The following is a 17674-nucleotide window of genomic DNA, read 5'->3' on the forward strand; positions in this document are numbered from 1 at the left end:
CCGTGAGCTGCGGTGTAGGTTGCAGACGCGGCTCGGATCCCACGTGGCTGTGGCTCTGGCGTAGGCCGGTGGCTACAGCTCTGATTCAACCCCTAGCCTGGGAACCTCCATATGCCGTGGGAGCGGCCCAAGAAATGGCAAAAAGACAAAAAAAAAAAAAAAAAAAGAGCACGTGGATAGCAGACCCCAGAGGGCCTTAAAAGCCAAGCTGAGGAGTCCTGGCTTCTTTTGTCTGCACTGGGGGCTGCGGAAGGGTCTTGAGTAGGGAATGATACAATCTCTGTGGATAATGGGAGTTGAAGGCAGTGAGGAAGCTGATGTGGTGGTTCCAAGGAAAAGATGGGGACCATGAATGGGACAGTGGCTGGGATGCGGGAGAGGGAAGTGGGTGTACAGTAGGGAGTACCTGGGGTTGAGCAGTGCTGCTCTGGCCTCAGCCCTAGTATATATTCTATTGGGATGATGCTGGCCAGACTCTGCCTGAAGAGTGTCCCAGAGGGTTCCAGAAACCCCCAGAAGGGCAGGCACCTGGCAGATGATATGGGTGGTTGAGAAGGTCCCCGGATGCTGGGATGCTGGTGAGGCCAGGAGCACACCTGGGAGAGGAGGCAGCACCCATTCTGGAGCCCTGCCTGTCGCATGCCAGGCACTGGGTTTTGTGGGCTGGATCTCATTTAATTCTTCCAGTTGGTTTTGATTATTCCCTGAGCTGGGAAAGGAACAAAAGCATTCCATACCATACCTCTGTTTATGTTTAAGGGGGGAAAGTGCTTTTAAAAAGCCTTATTAAAATGAAATATTTGAATGAAAAATATCTTTGAGTCTCTGGTAGTTCTACTGTAGTTCAAAGTTTGAGATACCATTGCAAAGAATCTCTAATCATGCTCGCATTTGGAGTTTTACCATAACTAATGTTTACTAGGATCAAGTTCTGGCCTGTGAGATAGTGTGGCTATGCTCTACCCAAGGACACAGGCTCAGAGAGGTTGTGTCACTTGCCTAGGGTCACCTAGGTAGTAAGAGACAGGGCTGGGATTGGGTGGTGACCCTAGAACAATTGTTCCTTGAAGTGGGAGCAGACCAGAGGGGAGGGCATTATAAAGAGATATGTGGATGGGGGCGGGGGGCGGGGGGAGGCAAGCTGGGCTCTTTGAGTGCTGTTTCAAAGCTCTCTCTTGAGATGCTTCCCCATCTTTAGTCCCAGGCACCCTCCGGGTCTCTGAGCCTCCAGTCCTCCTATGCTTTGGATGCAAGGATGCAGAGATAGAAGTCAAGTGTGCATACTGGGGCCTCCTGAACACATGCTGGAGGGTTGTCTTTGGGTGTTGTGATTATTGAGCGCCTGCTGTGTGCCAGGCACAGGGCCGGGAGCTCCTTTGGTCCTCCCATGGGGCAGGACTCATCACCTCATTTTATAGAGAGGGAAATGGAAATGCTGCAGAAGGCCCATTTGCGCAAGTTTCCCCCTGTGGTAGGGATTCAGGCTCTGAGCAGGCCCACCTTGGACATTTTTTCTGTTTTTTTAAGGGCTGCACTTGTGGGTTATGGACGTTCCCAGGCTAGGGGTTGAATCTGAACTGCAGCTGCCGACCTACCTACACTGCTGCCAACAGCAATGGCACATCTGAGCCTTGTCTTCAACCTACCCCACAGCTCATGGCAACGCCGGATCCTTAACCCACCTTGCGGGGCCAGGGATCGAACCTGTATCCTCATACTAGTTACTAGTTGGGTTCATTACTGCTGAGCCACGACAGGAACTCCTGACATTATCTGTCTTCTCTTGGATGGCAGATTTGCACCCTTCGCCATGTTGGTCATTCTTGATATCCTGAGCACACTGAGGTGCCGCCACTGCTCCTGGATTCTGGAGCCTCTCCTCTGCCCTACATCTTCCCCTTTTGTGTTTTTTCCAGAGTTCTGCCTGCAGAATGCAAACTGACTCCCAGACAGTGGGCTCCCGCTTACAGGGAAGTCTCTGCTGTGCATGGCTTGGGGACAGAGAAAGGCTTCATTCAGAGCCTGCAGCAGGAAGGATGTGTCACCATCTTCTGAAGTCCTGTCATTATTGTTCCTATCGTGGTGATTATTGGCCTAGGGTCCTTCCACTGTCCCTGCTGGATCTTGCAGAAGGATGAACTTGACCCCCAGACAGACAAGGGGGAGTGCTCAAACATTATTTTCCTTTTGCTGTTTCTTTCAGAATCTTAAAGTCCCAGGGCCTGAAGGGTCCTTGGACATAGGATAGCTTGCTTGTCACCTGAGTCCCCTTGGCTGGGTCACCACTGGACCACTCATTATCTTTCTGCAAGAGGGGAAAGGGAACTGGCATTTTTGAACATCTGTCTAATACCAGACATGGTCCTCATGGTTTCATTCAATCCTCTCCACTCGCCTTTGAGAAAAGACATTTTTTGCCCTGTTTTGTTTTGTTTTTTCTTTTCAGGGCCACACCTGCAGCATATGGAGGTTCCCAGGCTATGGGTCAAATAGGAGCTGCAGGTGCTGGCCTACACTACAGCCACAGCAACGTGGGACCCGAGTCGCATCTGCAACCTACACCACAGCTCACAGCAACGCCGGATCCTTAACCCACTGAGCGAGGCCAGGGATCGAAACCGCATTCTTCATGGATAGTAGTTGGGTTATTAACCTGCTGAACCACAATGGGAACTCCAGCATTTTTATCCTGATTTTATACAAAAGGAACTTGAGTGTCAGAGAGTCAGAAACTCACTCAACCCTCTAGCAGACAACAACCACAGCTTCCTTTATACGTGTATATTTCCAGACCAAGCAGTGGGCTACGCCCCAAACGTATTTTATGTTATTAAATTCTCACAGCAACCCTGGGAATAAGGTGTTCTAGTCCCCATTTTACAGATGAGGAAGTTGAGGCTTAGAGAGCAGAAGCCACACAGCTAGCTAGGAAGCAGTAGGTCAGGGATTTAAACCAGATTTTCCTGGCAGAAGCTCTTTCCACAATCAGGCATATTGTTTTTTCTCCCTCTCAGAAAAGCCCTTCCTCTGTGGAGCAAGGAGTTACCTCCTGTGACTTCTGCTCCTCTGGCTGGGTTGGGGCACCACAGGCCCCACTGCCCCAGGGGTTTTAAATTAGAGGCTGTTTCCCATTTTCTCCTGGTCCTATGCCACAGTGCCTATCATTGGGTCTCATCCTGTTGCTGGTTTGGGTTTGTGCCTGGACCCCCCTGTCAGTGGGCTGCGGGGTGCTGGAGGGACCAGGATATAAATGTTTGCTGCTGTTTACAGCCCCAGCTACTGGCCTGCTGAACCTTCCAGGGCCTGCACCTCCCCCAGAGAATGGGAGACCGACGTCGAAGTGGGCCCAGGCAGGAAAGGCTCTGGCTCTCACCATGGCCAGATCTGGCTGCTTCCAGGGCACCAGGTCAGGAAGTGGCAGGGCCAGGCTGTCTGTGAATGTCCTGCCCTGGCCCTCAGCACTAGGTGGAGTTGCCTCCGGAAGCTGGGAAAGAGCCAGTGGCTTCGGTCCCTGGGAGAGTTGGCCTCTTGGAGGTGGCTTCGGCCAAGCCCCACTGGCCATCTCCCCAACAGCTGTCCACACCCAGGATAGACCAAGCCAGTGCAGAGGTCCAGCTGGCCCTTATAGGGAGCCTTGTCATATCATGGGCTCAGGCCTCAGCTCTGGCCTGGGAACAGAAGCCTGGGTTCTAGGTCTGCTCTACCAGGTACTCGCTATGGGACTCTGAGAAGTTACACTCCTATTCTTGGGGTCATTGTCTACAAGAGAGGGTGGACCAGTGACCATTGTTCTTCTGTGCAATGAACTCCAATAGTCTTCCTCCAGAGCAACCAATCATCTTGCCACTGAGCATTCCTATCCCTTTGTACAGATGAGTGACCCAAGGCTCAGAGAGGGAAAGTAACTTGCTCTGGGTCACACAGCCCAGACCTGAAGTCAAGAATCTCACTGTGAAATTTGCGACCTTTCTCCTGCGCCATCACAATGCTCTTGCGTGGTGTGTTTGTGTGGAACAGAGGCCTCTGTGCAAAGGGACCAGCTCAGGAAGAAGGATGGGAACTTTGGGGCGCTCCTACCATGTGCCAGGCCTGGGGCCTCCTCACTGCTCTGTGAGCTGGGTATCATTCTCCCCACTTTATAAATAAGGAAACTGAGGCCCCAGTCACAGGAGCTGAGTCTCCCGGATTCCAAAACACATGTTCTTTCAAGCCCCCAGGGCTCCCCAGACCTTACCAAAGTCCTGTCCAGTTTCACCGAGTTTCGAGTTTCGTAACTGGCTTCTTTGTTTACTGACCATTATTCCATTTAGCAAAACCCTGGGCCAGAAGGGAGGGTGTTCCCAGGAGGACCCAGAGCACAACAGTGAGCTGGAAAGCACACAGGCTCCGAGAGAGGGTGTCGCATGAGTGGCTGGCTGCCTGGGAATCAAGAATAGCAGTGTTTGGGGTGAAGAGAAAAGAACAGGGTGGGGTCTTCAAGGACCGGCCAAGGCCTTTTGGACATTGTGGCCGGAGGGTGGGGCCGCCTCCTCCTGTCTCTGGTGGCGGCTTCGGGAGGCTCAGGGAGACCCGGAGGCTAGCCTAAGGTCACAGAGGGAGCAGGGCCGGGGTTGGGTATGGGGGTCCTGGATCAACTATGGGGGAGGGACATGGGCTGCACAGACCCTTCCCATGGCAGATGCTGAAAAGCTGCCTGACTGTGTGCAGCACTAGGTGGGAGCCAGGAACACCCAAGATCAGAAGTTAAGGGTATCTCTGAAGTCCCGAGAAAGGCAGGGACTAGGATGTGCTCACATAGCAAGTGGTGGCAGAGCTGGGCTGCCTCCCAAGTACAGGAAACCACACCTGACCTGTGTGCCCAGGAGTGGCACAGAGTCTAGAGATGCTGTAGTTGTTCTTCACCCAGTGGCTGCAGCCTGGAGACTTTCCTAGGACATGCCTCTGTCTTGGATGCTCACACAGGTGCAGGGCTAGAGGGCTTTCTCAAGGCAACCTCTGCAAGGCTCGGCTTAGGCTTGAGCAGTTCAGCAACTGCAACCATTTACCTGTAAAGGTACAGTTGCTCCCTTCCTGCCCAGGTGGGATGGTGCTGGGAGGCCCTGCTTGATCCTCAGACAGAGATTGGGGGCTGGAGCCAGACAGACTTGTGTATGAATCTCAACAGTGCCTCTTTCCAGCTGAGTGACCCTGAGCAAGTGACCGAAACTCCTTGAGTCTCAGTGTCCCGGTCTGTAAAATGGGAGCTTCGATGCCCATTTCCCCTGAAGCTGTGAGGAGACTCAGTATTGGACAACCCCCCCACTTCCCTCTCTTCTCCCAGAGATGTCCAGACCCACAGGTGAGGTGGCACACTGCCATCAGTGACAGCCATGCCCCCTTGTGTAGGCCAGGGGCCCTGGCTGTCTGATTCACAAGGACCTGTAGAGGCAACCTGGACCACTGCCCCGATTTTCCAGATGGGAACCCTGAGGCTCAGAGACCTATAAGTTCCAGATGTGGTTGCACAGCCAGGATCTGGGAATGCTGGGGCCAGGAATGAGCCTTAGAGCCAAAGCAGCAGGGCCTACCTCGTCTTTTGCATATAGAGACTCTGAGGCTCAGATAGGGATGGTGATTTGCCCAAAGACGCCCAGGAAGACAGCAGCAGAGGCAGGCTGAGCCAAGGCATCTTCCATTCTACCTCGATGTTTTTCTTTTGCGTTTAAACTCACCCTGCCTCTTCTGAACTCAGACATCCTCTTCCAGGCAGGGAGCAGTGTAAGATCATGTTGTCCCCATCACAGACTCCACACGTCACTGCCCTGTAGTGAGAGTTTCTAGGCCATGGGCTCCCCAAGGGCAGGAACCAGGACCTGTTCACCAGGTCTCCAGCACCGAGGACCCAGGCTCCAGAGGTACGTGACAGACAAAGCTGCAGGGACTTTGTGATCATTAACCTGGGGGCCAGTGACCCTGGGCTGGTGGTCAGGGATCCCTGCGGCCAAGGCCAAGCCACAGCTGCCCTCTGTTAATCACCAACTGAGCAGAAGGGACAGCTCAGCTGGGCCAGATGCCAACTTAGGTTCACTTTGCGGGGTAGGATGGGAGGGAAATTTCTTCTTCCTACTTTTTTTGGATTTTTCAAATCGTCTTAATGAGCAGGTGTCACTTTAATGTCTATTTTTAAGGTACTATTTCTAGAGCAGTCTTTCATTGAAACAAAACAAAGCAAAACAAAACCCACGTTGGATAAATACTTATAAATAGTTTCAAACGCTACAGCACGTTTAAAAATTTTTTACACAAATAGTTTGAGGTCTCATTTAGATACCATAACAATTCACTCATTGTCAGCTTATAGCACTATGAGTTTTAGAACATTTTTCGATTATGTAATCATCGCCATAATCCAGTCTTGGAATGTTCTCATCACCCTAAAATGTTCCTTTGTGCCAGTTGTGGGTGCTTACCCCTGCCTCAAGCAGCCTCGGCTGCACTGGGGAGTAAAATTCTTCCTCTTTATGGTTTTCAAACAAATTGGCTTGACAGTTTGGTGTTTACTCTCGATTTTTTTTTTTTTAAGGGCATATGCAAAAACAGACATCCTTAGGAAAAAAGACCAGAGAAACCATACTATAATCATTGTACAATTTGCTTTTTGCTCTTGGAGATCTCTCCGTGCTTGTTGAGCGCCTACTATGTGCCAGGCACAGTCAGCACTAGAGCATTCTTTTTTCACAGCTGCAAAGTGTTCCATTGTATAGTGGCTCCATAATTTATTTAATCAGGACATTTGAGTCCTTTCCAGTTTTCTTCAAACAATGCTTCAGTGAACATCCTTGCACGTATATTTTTCTGCTCCTCTGTAAGTAATACTGAAGGAGACGGCACTGTTTTCACATTGCGTGTTTCGAATTTGTATAGTCAGATTGCTTTCCAGAGAGGGGAAACCGGTTTATGCTTCCAACAAGAGCCTATGAGAACTGTGGGGGTTTTATAATCGTCCAAATGCCTAAGGAGAGGGAAGAGCTCTCTAAATTTAGGGCAGAGCTGATCCAGTGCAGGCTCTGCAGCTTCGAGAACTCTGGCACCGCTCTTTGGCTCCCCAAAGACCCTAGGGGAGGAGACTTGAATTCTTGTCTTCCCCAGATCCTTTAATGTGGCACACAGCCCCCCCCCACGTGACCTCTGCTGCTGTCTCCCATCTCATCTCTTCTTGCTTGTGTGTTTCAGAAAGGACCCCTCGTTAGTCACTGCATGTGGCCCGCCCTTTGCCCATGCCATTCCCTCCCCTAGAATGCCTTTTCTCAAGCGCCGTCCTTGTCCTTCAAGCCCCAGGTCACAAGCCCCTTTGTCCATGAAGCCTTCTTATAACCCCTGCAATCAGATTTATCTCCTTTCTTTGTGTGTTCCTTTAGCTCTTTATCAGACCCACAGTCCCCCTTAAATAGGAAGAAGTTGGGTGTGATGGAGGGCAAACTTGAGCCTGATTAGATGGAATCTGGGCTCCAGGAGGAGCTAGAACAGATGGCTAGAGTTTGTGGGGAAGGGGGATCGGAACTCCCATTAACTAATTGGCAGACCAGACCATTTTCATGCACAGAGACTGGTTTAATCTTTAGCTACCATTACACCCATCTACCAGAGGTGGAGACTGAGGCATAGGAGAAGAAAGTTAACTTACACACAGTGGAGGTGGGAATGAAACCCACGTCCCCAACTCCCTAGGTCTCTTCCCTGTCATTGCACCAGGCTGTTAGGAAAGAGGGAGATCTGGGGTACAAAGGGAACTTGGAAATAGAGAAATTGAGTCCAGCAGAGTAGTGGGAGGGAGGGGAGGGGGTGAGTCTAACCCACTGATTGTAAGCCTCCAGAAGGAGAGGGGAAGGATGAGAAGGGAGCCTGGGAGTAGGGGAGGAGACTTGAATTCTTGTCTTCCCCAGGCAGAGTCAATAGCTAGGACCTAAAACCAAAAAAAACAAGAAAAGCAAAACAAACACCCTGCCCCCCAAAGAAACCCAAGACAACAAGGGCTTGCGATTTAAGATGTGAAGGCAAACTCTGAAATCATCAGATAAAGGAGGAAGATAGAAACGGTTGGTTGCCCTGAGGTTGAAGTAAGTAGGATCTGAGAGGCAGAACTTTGTTCTAATAAAGTGATTTTAAGTTCTGATAAAAATAAACTTCTAAGGAGTTCCCATCACGGCTCAGTGGAAACAAATCTGACTAGTATCCATGAGGACGCAGTCCGTGGCCTCGATCAGTGGGTTAAGGATTGGCATTGCTGTGAGCTGTGGTGTAGGTCGAAGATGAGGCTCAGATCCCGTGCTGCTGTTGCTGTGTCTGTGGCATAGGTGGGCGGCTACAGCTCTGATTCAACCCCTAGCCTGGGAACTTCCATATGCTGCAGGTACAGCCCTAGGGAAAAAAAAAAAAAGAAAAACCTTCTAAAAAATGAAAACTTTTTGGGAGTTCCCTGGTGGCTCAGTTGATTAATGATCTGGTGTTGTCATTGCTGTGGCGCAGGTCTCTGTTGTGGCTTGGGTTTGATCCCTGATCTGGGAACTTATGCATGCTGTGAGTGTGGCCAAATAAATAAATTAATCAAAAATTTTTAGAAAGAAGAAAAGTAGGGCGATCTTTAAAATAGAATCTGCTTGGAGCTCCCACTGTGGTAGAGCAGGTTAAATAGCCAGTGTTCTTGCAGCTGTGGCATAGGTGGGCAGCTGCAGCTCAGATCCATCCCTAGTCAAGGAACTTCCATATGCCATGGGTGCAGCTGAAATAAAATAAAAAGTAAAATAAAACAAAATAAAATAGAACCTACAGGATTTCTCTTATGGCTCAGTGGCTTAGCGGCTCAGTGGGTTAAGGATCTGGCATTGTCACTGCGGTGGCTCAGGTCCCTGCTGTGGTGCAGGTTGGATCCCTGGCCCAAGAACCTTCACATACTGTGAGTGTGGCCAAAATTAAAAAAAAAAAAAAAAAGAACCTGCGATCCCAGTTTAGAGGTCTGCCCACCCTCTCTGTCTTGCCTGCTTAAGGATGCAGTGAAGGCCAGCCCCCTGAACTGTGTCCTTAGTTGGTGACAGCCACATACTGCTTAAGTGGATGGTCCACCCAGACCATCTGGACTGTGTCCTTAGCTGGTGACAGCCACATACTGCTTAAGTGGGTGGTCCACCCAGACCATCTGTGGTCAAATCTTGGCTGTTTCATTTTTCTAGCTGCTTAACCATACTGCACTCAGTTTTCCCCTCTGTAAAATGGGGCTGTCGGCAGTACCCAGTCTGTAAAAAGAATGTTAGGATGTGTCAGCTCTCGAGTGATGGTTGTGTGACGGATGGAAAACCTTCAATAAATATATTCACTTTATTTTTTGCTGAAGATCTTAGGTGCAGAGAAGAGAGAGGTCTTGCATGGGTCACACAGGAGGCTAAGCTAGGTGGGCTCCCCTGCTATTTCTGCGAGCACCCATTTAGTGTGCACCAAGTTAGTGCCTGCTGTATGCCAGGCCCTGTGCATCCTGGGAGCTGGGGTGAAGGGGCGGCCGCGCCCAGCCGGGTCGTTCCCGGTGGGAATCCTGTTGACTTTAAAATCCAGGCCAGATCCCCGCCCTTCCCGGCCCCCCGGGGGCCCAGCCCTACCCCGCGCGCCCTCCCTGTGGGGCGGTCCCGGCTTGGGCGGGATGGGCGGGCGGCTACTTAAAGTCGGTGACTGGAGAGGCCGTGGCTGCAGCCCGGGTCTACTGCCGCTGTCGCTGCCATGGCACCGCACCGCTCCGCGCTGCTTGGCGCGCTGGTCCTGGCGCTGTGCGCGCTGTCGCCGGCCGCCCGCGCGGCCACCGCGTCGCGGGGGGCGCCCCAGGCACGGGCGCCCCAGGGGCGGGTGTCCCCGACGCGGGTGAGTGCCCGGGGGGCCCGGGGGCTCCCGGAGTAACTCTCTATTGTAAGTTCTTGCAGATACAGCTCTAGGAAAAGGGGAGTAATTCAGGTCTAGAATGGAAAAACTGTTTTGTTGCTTTGTAAGTATCTTGCTGCTTTGGGGCTCCGGTGGATGGGGGTGGGAGCCTCAGGGTGCTGGCTGTTTCCCTCCCTGGAGGCTAACCTGACCTTGGCCGGATTTCTTTTTCCCTCGCGGCTGCCTTCTGGTTTCTATATCCATCTCTGCCGCCTGATTTCTCCTCTTGCTTGCCTAATTTCTCCTTCCCACTGCCTCACTTCTCCCCTCCCCTCTTCTGATTTCTTCTTCCATTTCAAATTCCTCTTTCTCATCTAATTGCTCCCTCCCTCTTCAGTATTTCCCCCCTTACTCCTGTGATCTTATCTCCACCTGCTTAGTCTCCTCTCTGGTTTAGTCTCCTCTCTGGGTTGTCTCCTCTGTGCTGTCTGGTTTCTCCTCCCTTTTGTGGCCCTTTCTTGTTCTCCACCCCTCTGCCTGAGTTCTCCCATCTGTTTCTTTCTTTCTTTTTTTTTTTTTACTTCTTCCACCAGATCCGGCCCGAGGTGACCTGCGCCTGCTGACTTCCACCCTCTGACCCCAAGCTAACCAATCCCGCTCTGTTCCATCTCTAGCCCCAGTGCATGTCTGATGGCCTTTCCCCTCCCTCAGCCTTGACCCGTCTCTTCTCCAACAGGCTCCTGCAGACCCCTCCTCCCTCCCCGCCTCTGCTGTGTCCTCTCACCTTTTCCAAGAATTGGAATTTGGGGGGTGGGGTTGGGGGGGGCAGGAGGGAGGAGGCAAACAGCGCAGGAGGCCACTTGGGTTCAGTCATCTCTGCCCTTCTTGGAGGTGTGATGGGGACATGAATGGGGCATGGGAAATCTCACTTCCAGAGAGCAAAACCAGACAGGCTGTGTGACCTTGGGCCAGTCCCCTCCCCTCCTGGGGCCTCGATTTCCCCATCTGCAGGGTGGTGTTGGATACCAAGCTCTCTGAGGACCCTTCTAGTGCTAAGAGCCACCGAAGATGCTGGAGGGGAAAAAGCTGAGCCGCTGGGGACTCCCAGATTTACCACTGCCTTTGGAGGGGTCTCCCCATGGTCCCAGAGTTTGCACTCTTGGAACCTGGGGGCAATTCCTGCTATGTCATTTCTTAACTGGGGGCCCCTGGCAGAGTCACTTCACCTCTCCATGCCTCAGCTGTCACATCTAATTGGCACTAAGAAAGGAAGGGAGAAAGGAGGGAGAGCCTTCTCTTCCCCCATCGCCAGAGAGCTGAATAGGAGAGACATACGTTGGCCACGGACAGGGCTTGGAGCCTAAGCTCTGCCCTGTTTGCTTGCTCATCCAGGCAGGGGGCGTAGAAGAGAGTAAACTCGCCTCCGGGGTGGGGAGAGTTAGAGGCTCAAGTGAGATGCTCTTGGTGCTGGAAACCACCCTCCCTCGTGCCCCGGGGTCACTCCTCGCCAAGGCCCCTGCCCTTGCTCAGGCTCTGCCCGGTCTCTTGCAGCCCAGCAGCATGGTGGTGGAACACCCCGAGTTCCTCAAGGCAGGGAAGGAGCCCGGACTGCAGATCTGGCGTGTGGAGAAGTTCGACCTGGTTCCTGTGCCCCCCAACCTTTACGGAGACTTCTTCACAGGCGATGCCTATGTCATCCTGAAGACGGTGCAGCTGAGGAACGGGAACCTGCAGTATGACCTCCACTACTGGCTGGGTGAGGCTGGCCCCCACCCCAGTCCCTCCACCTCCACCCCAGCCCCTCTGCTGCAGAGCACAGACCTTTGAGTCATGGTCTCCAGGAAGCGCCCATGAGAATTACGGGACTGTTGAGCATCAGGTGTGTGCCAGGCCCTTGGTTATGTGTTCCCAAGACTCTAGAGCCACCTGCCCAAGTTCAGACTTCAGCTCTGCCCTTTGGCAAGATATCCAGTGTCTCTGTGAAGTGGACATGATGATCGCACCAGACCACCTCATAGGACTGTTGTGAGGGTTAAATTATGGCGCTCAGAACTGGGGATGCCTTGGGGACCCTAGACCTGCCCCCCCCCCCCGCCAATAGCTCTAGCCTCAGCCCAGCTCGCCCTTCAGACTTGGGGGCCTGGAGTTTTGCCACAGCTCTGCTGTGTGACCAAGTCCTTCCCCCTCACTGTGCTTTGGTTTCCTGATGCTCCCTGGCCTGACTTCATGCTCAGGAGGGCTCAGGGTGCGTGCTGGGGAGCATCTCAGAGCTGGGAGGACTCTTAGAGACCTTGGAGTCAGGCCCTGCACCTCCCCCGTTATACAGATGTGTTAACTGAGGTTCGTGGGAGGCAGCATCACAGGGCAGTGCTGGGGGCTCCAGGCTCCTCCTCCATAGGAGGCTGGGACCACGTTTAGAAGCCAGGCTCATGCTGCTCTGATGTCCCCCAGGCAATGAATGCAGCCAGGATGAGAGCGGGGCAGCTGCCATCTTCACCGTGCAGCTGGATGACTACCTGAACGGTCGGGCCGTGCAGCACCGCGAGGTCCAGGGCTTCGAGTCGGCCACCTTCCTTGGCTACTTCAAGTCTGGTCTCAAGTACAAGGTGAGTGCCAGGCAGCAGGGACAGATGCACCAATGGCAGAGTTCACTCAGGTCTCTCCATCTTTCAGTCTTGTGCGGTAATGTGGGCAGACAGGTCAGAGTTCAGCCTTTGCAGTTGGCCAGCCCTGGGTTTGAATTCTAGGTACTTCCTAGCTGTGTGACCTTGGACAAATCACACTCCCTCTCTGAGCCTCTGGTTTCTTACTAAATTGAGAGAAGAAAATTCCCCATCACATCACAGGGTGGTCTTTCTAGCCCCAGTTGGTAAGGGGTGGGCCATTGGTGGGAACTTTGCTTGCCTGGGGCTTGAGCCTGTAGCCTTTAGTTCTTAGGCCCTGCCAAGAGAGGGGCTTATGTTAGGTATTTGACCTAACATTAGAATTCATTAGAATCTCCCTTGAACTTGACCTCTGAAGTCTGAGCCCCAGCCCCCAGCCAGGTGGGGTTGAGCAAAGCCAAGCTGAGACCCCCCAAGAGCCTGTGACTTCATATGCTATGTGACTTCTGGCAAGCCACTTGGCCTGTCTGAACCTCCTTTTTGCCTTTAGTTGTAGGAGAGCCAGTTGTACCCGCCCTTCAGGCCTGGGGAGAGGATTTAGTGAAGGCTTAGCTGGGAAATGCTTTGCACAGGGCTTGGTAACTTGGAAGGGTTCTGGGAAAGCTGTAACTTTGCAAAGCCGGGCTTATCTTTTGTCAGGATAGGGAGGGGATCACAAGCTTTGATGGCCTTAATGTTAGGGTTCAGATCTCTTATTTTAAGGGAGGGTGGGGACACTGGGAAACTGAGGCACAGAGAGGTTAAGCAACTGACCCAGGGTCACCTAGCAAGTCAGTCCCACAGCCAGGAGTAGAACCCAGATCTCCTGACTCCCAGCTTTTTCCCACTACATCAACCTGCCTCTCATGAGCAGGGGTCTAGGATAGGGATCAAGCCCAGTCTATCCTGCTGATGTGCTGTGTGACCTTAGAGAAGTCATTGTCCATCTCTGGGTCTCTGGGTCCTCTGTGTTAACAGGGTGGTGACCCTGCCTGCACAGCTGACACACTGGAGATTAGATGATGGGAAAGTTCTCGTGAGACTGAGATAGCAGAGGAAGGGTGTGTCCTGGGAACAGGGCCTCAGCCCTGGGCTTGGTGGAGCTGGGCGGGATTCCCTGGAGCCTCCAAGCGCCCCCTGTCGGCCAGCTCATCCATGCCCACAGCACCTCCTGCGGTCCATCCAGCTCTACCTTCTTCCCATAGCCTCTTCTGGGGCCTTGGTACCAGCAGGAGAGGTGAAAAGCCTGAGACGCAGGCCCTGGACTGGGAGAACGACCAGGAATGTTTTCAACCCCTAGAGCTGAAAGTGGAAAGAGTACTTGATCAGGAGGCAGAGATTGGTTCGGGTCCCAAGGCTACCCCTTTCACTGCTGTGTGCCTCTGGGTGGGTCCATTTGTCATTCATTCAACAAACATTTATCAAGCCCCTGTAACAATAGCACCTGTTTGGAGTTCTCGTGGTGCAGCAGAACCAAATCCAACTAGGAACCATGAGGTTGCGGGTTCAATCCCTGGCCTCGTTCAGTGGGTTAAGGATCTCGAGTTGCCGTGAGCTGTGTCCTCTAGGTCGCAGACATGGCTCGGATCTTGCGTTGCTGTGGCTGTGGCATAGGGCAGCAGCTGTAGCTCTTATTTGACCCCTAGCCTGATCCCTAGCCTGGGAACTTCCATATGCCATAGGTGCGGCCCTAAAAAAAAAGAAAAACAAAAACAATAGTGCCTGTTCACTGCTGCTGTGTGGACGACAGCAACCTGTGGACAAGCTAAGCAGCTTATACAGCTGATAAGTGACAGAGCTGGAATTTAGACCCAGGCGTGAAGGGCTCAGTACAGAGCTGGTTCAGTGGACATTTGAAGACTCCCTGGTCTCTGATCTCAGCTCAAATGGAACCTAGGAATCTGCATCGTTAGGACCTCCACCCTCTGGTGGTTCTTCCGAGGTGTTCTTGGACTGGACTCCGAGGAAGGCTTCAAGGGGTGGGTTCCCAACCCAGGCCTGCCTTTGGGACTTCAGTCCTGAAAGGCCTTGGCTTTTGGTGGGAATGTGAGATCCAAGGCTAGTCCTGTTTTCCACCTTCTCCGCAAGTCCTCCAGCTGCCCCCGCACTTGGCAGGCCCAGCCCCAAGGTTCCTGGCCTGGCGCCCTCATCAATTATAGATCTCCAAGGAGCAGAGCCTGTTATGCAAGACTTGTTCCTGTGAAAGCCTGCTCCTCAGAGCTAATTCTGTCCTCGGGGTGTGAGAAGGGGCAGAGAGGGGATGAGAGCTGCTAGAAAGAGCTACCATTGAGACTGGCCTGTCCTGAGCTGGGACCCCCAAAGCCTTAAAAGTCACTGCATTGTTCAGAGCTATTGATCCCTTCTCTCCTTCCTCCTGATTCCCATACAGAACCCTAGAGACCCATTGGGGCTGGGTTATTTGAAACCCTTTGTTTAAGCAGAGTCTGAGCTGCGCAGTCCCCTGGCCTCAAGGAACACAATGGGAAACCCGCAGAATCACTGAGCCCCTTCCTATTCTCCATCCCATTTCTTAGCTAAGGAACCCTGAGTTTAGCAGGTGGCGAGGACCAGCCCCCATCAATAGGTTTTTCTCTGTTTTGGAAACAGCTTAACATATTTTAAAACGTAGATTTTTATAGCTTTTCTCCTTCTTCTAACTACAAGTGTAATACAAGCTTATAGTAAAATGTCAAACATAGAAATAGAGCTTTTAGAAAGTGAAAGTCCCCATGATTCTACTCTGGGAGATATACACCACATGGTACATAATTTTTCTCTATATATGAACATATAAGTATGTATTATTCATATATAGAGAACATATATATATATATATATATATATATATCATCACTTTAATTTGGAAAGTGACTTTTAAAATAATATCCTATTAAATTTAAAAAAATTATTATAGTTGATTGACAGTGATCTGTCAATTTATCCTATTAAATTTTGTTCAAATAATTTGATGCCAATCTCTGCCCACTTGATGATTAAACCATAGAAAGCAACATCAGTCTTAAATGTTATAGTAAAAAGAGTGAAAAATTGTAAAACTTTCAAAAAAGTCCTATGCTTGTACTTGGCGATCCGCAAACGTCTCCTAAGAGCTTACTTTCATTTTTTGTTAACTAATCTCTCCAAGTCTAATTTCCTAGATCAGTAAGATTAGAGGAGTTAATCAGGAAATGCCTGTCCACATTCACTAGAAATCAAGTATTTTTTTAATTTATATATTCACAGAAAAGAATTTGTTGGAACAGAGATTTATGACATTGAACAATATTTTTCCTTTTTTAAAAGAAAGTTTCTATTTTTTTTTTTTCTTTTTGCTCTTAGGACTGATTGTGCAGCATATGGAAGTTCACAGGCTAGGGGTCAAATCAGAGCTACAGCTGCCAGCCTATACCACAGCCACAGCAATGTGGGATCCGAGCTGCAACTGTGACCTACGACACAGCTGATGGCAACACCAGACCTTTAACCCACTGAGCAAGACCAGGGATCAAACCCACATCCTCATGGATGCTAGTCAGGTTCATTATGGCTGAGCCACAACAGGAGCTCCCTCTATTTTTCAATAAAGAATAAATGCTTGTGAAGTTCCCATCGTGGCTCAGCGGAAATTAATCTGACTAGTATCCGTGAGGACGCAGATTCGATCCCTGGCCTCGCTCAGTGGGTTAAGGATCTGGCGTTGCTGTGAGCTGTAGTATAGGTCGCAGACTTGGCTGGGATCCCGCATTGCTGTGTCTGTGGTGTAGGCCGGCAGCTGTAGCTCCGATTAGACCCCTAGCCTGGGAACTGCCATATGCTGTGGGTATGGCCCTAAAAAGACCACAAATGCCCCCCCCCCCAAACAAAACAAAACAAAACAAAACAAAACAAAACAAAAAAAACCCCAAGAATAAATGTACACTTGAACAAGTAAAATATTCTAGAGATGTATTAAAAAAGTTTTAAAGGTTTTTCTCTTCCCTCTTTCCGCCATTTCCTCCTCTCTGAGGAATCCATGGAAATAGTCTGTGTGTCTGTCTAGTATCTTTTGGAAAAACTTTTCAGATCCACTGTCTCTTTATCTCTAGTTGAATGAGGTCCCAGGCTCAGTGCTGCCCACAGACTCTGAGGAGTTCCTGGGCTAGCAGACTTGTGGGAGGCTGGTCCCTGGAAGGGCAAACTTCAGGGTAAATATTCCCCCAGTTCGCTAGGACCCTGGGCATGGGGTCTGACCTCAGTTTCCTTGCCTGAGAAGTGGGGTAAAGGGAGTCACTAACTCAGGGTCTTGTGGGGACCACATTGCATATCCACAAAGCAGGTGCCACAAAGCATGGGGCTTAGTACGTGGAAGCCTCTGTGGTCATTACCAAGTGAGTACAGGGTATTGCATCTTCTTCCCCAGCTGCTCTTCCTTACTGCTCCCCAGCAGGAGGGCCCCTGAAGGCTCTGTGAATACCTTGGCCACCCTGCTGAGCCCAAGGGGATGCTCTTGAAAGCCTCATGCTGGTACCAAGAAAGGACACCAGGGGGCGCTCAGCTCACAACAGGAGGGAAAACCACACCACCACATTTTTTACTTGATGGAGCTTGCTCTGAACAATGGAGTGATTATTCCTGCCTCCCTTCCTGGGTGACCCTAGTAATGTTCACTCTAAGAACACCTGATGTTGGGGGGGAAAGTGGGCCTTATAGACTTAGTCACACCTGGGTTTGAATCCTAACTCCACCATTTACTAGCTTTGAGATCTTGGGCGAGTCTCTTCACTTCTGGGATCTGCTTTCCTCATCCTCATAAGATGGGGATAATGACACCCCCCTCATAGATGACACATGCAAAATGCCAGCCCAGCAGGCATTATCATTTCACAATCACTTCTGTATGGCTCACTGTTGTGTGTAGACATAAGGGGAACCCGGTTATCCTCTCTCCCTTTGTCCCTGGCCCTCATGGGCTCAGTGCAGCCAGTCAGACTTGGCTTCACTCTGCAAAGTGAGATGGCAGCCAGGGGCCTGGAGGAGATGGCCACATTTCTGGCTTTAGTGGCCAGAGAGACGCGTCTGGTCTTAGCTGCCAGGGTGGCGTGTGCCAGATCGTGAACAAGAGGCAAGGTTTTACTCCTTAGCTTTGCCACACGTTTGCTGAGTGCCGTTGAGTA

The 17674-nt window shown here is 51.2% G+C and overlaps 1 protein-coding gene across 6 annotated transcripts in view; it reads left to right on the forward strand.

Moving 5' to 3' along the window:
• Window positions 1-17674, forward strand: part of GSN (gelsolin) — a 58518-nt gene that overhangs the window by 20577 nt on the left and 20267 nt on the right. For 3 of the 6 annotated variants that reach the window (XM_047768307.1, XM_047768308.1, XM_047768304.1), the window contains 2 exons: window positions 11431-11635; window positions 12331-12485. In XM_047768307.1, the coding sequence (XP_047624263.1) occupies window positions 11440-11635; window positions 12331-12485 (351 nt within the window). In that variant the 5' untranslated portion in view covers window positions 11431-11439. Of the gene's footprint in view, window positions 1-9693; window positions 9883-9940; window positions 10004-11430; window positions 11636-12330; window positions 12486-17674 lie in introns of those variants that run through there. The other 3 variants (XM_047768306.1, XM_047768302.1, XM_047768305.1) reach the window with 3 other exon arrangements.

Source organism: Phacochoerus africanus, chromosome 2, assembly GCF_016906955.1.
Source record: "Phacochoerus africanus isolate WHEZ1 chromosome 2, ROS_Pafr_v1, whole genome shotgun sequence".
Lineage (NCBI taxonomy): Eukaryota > Metazoa > Chordata > Mammalia > Artiodactyla > Suidae > Phacochoerus > Phacochoerus africanus.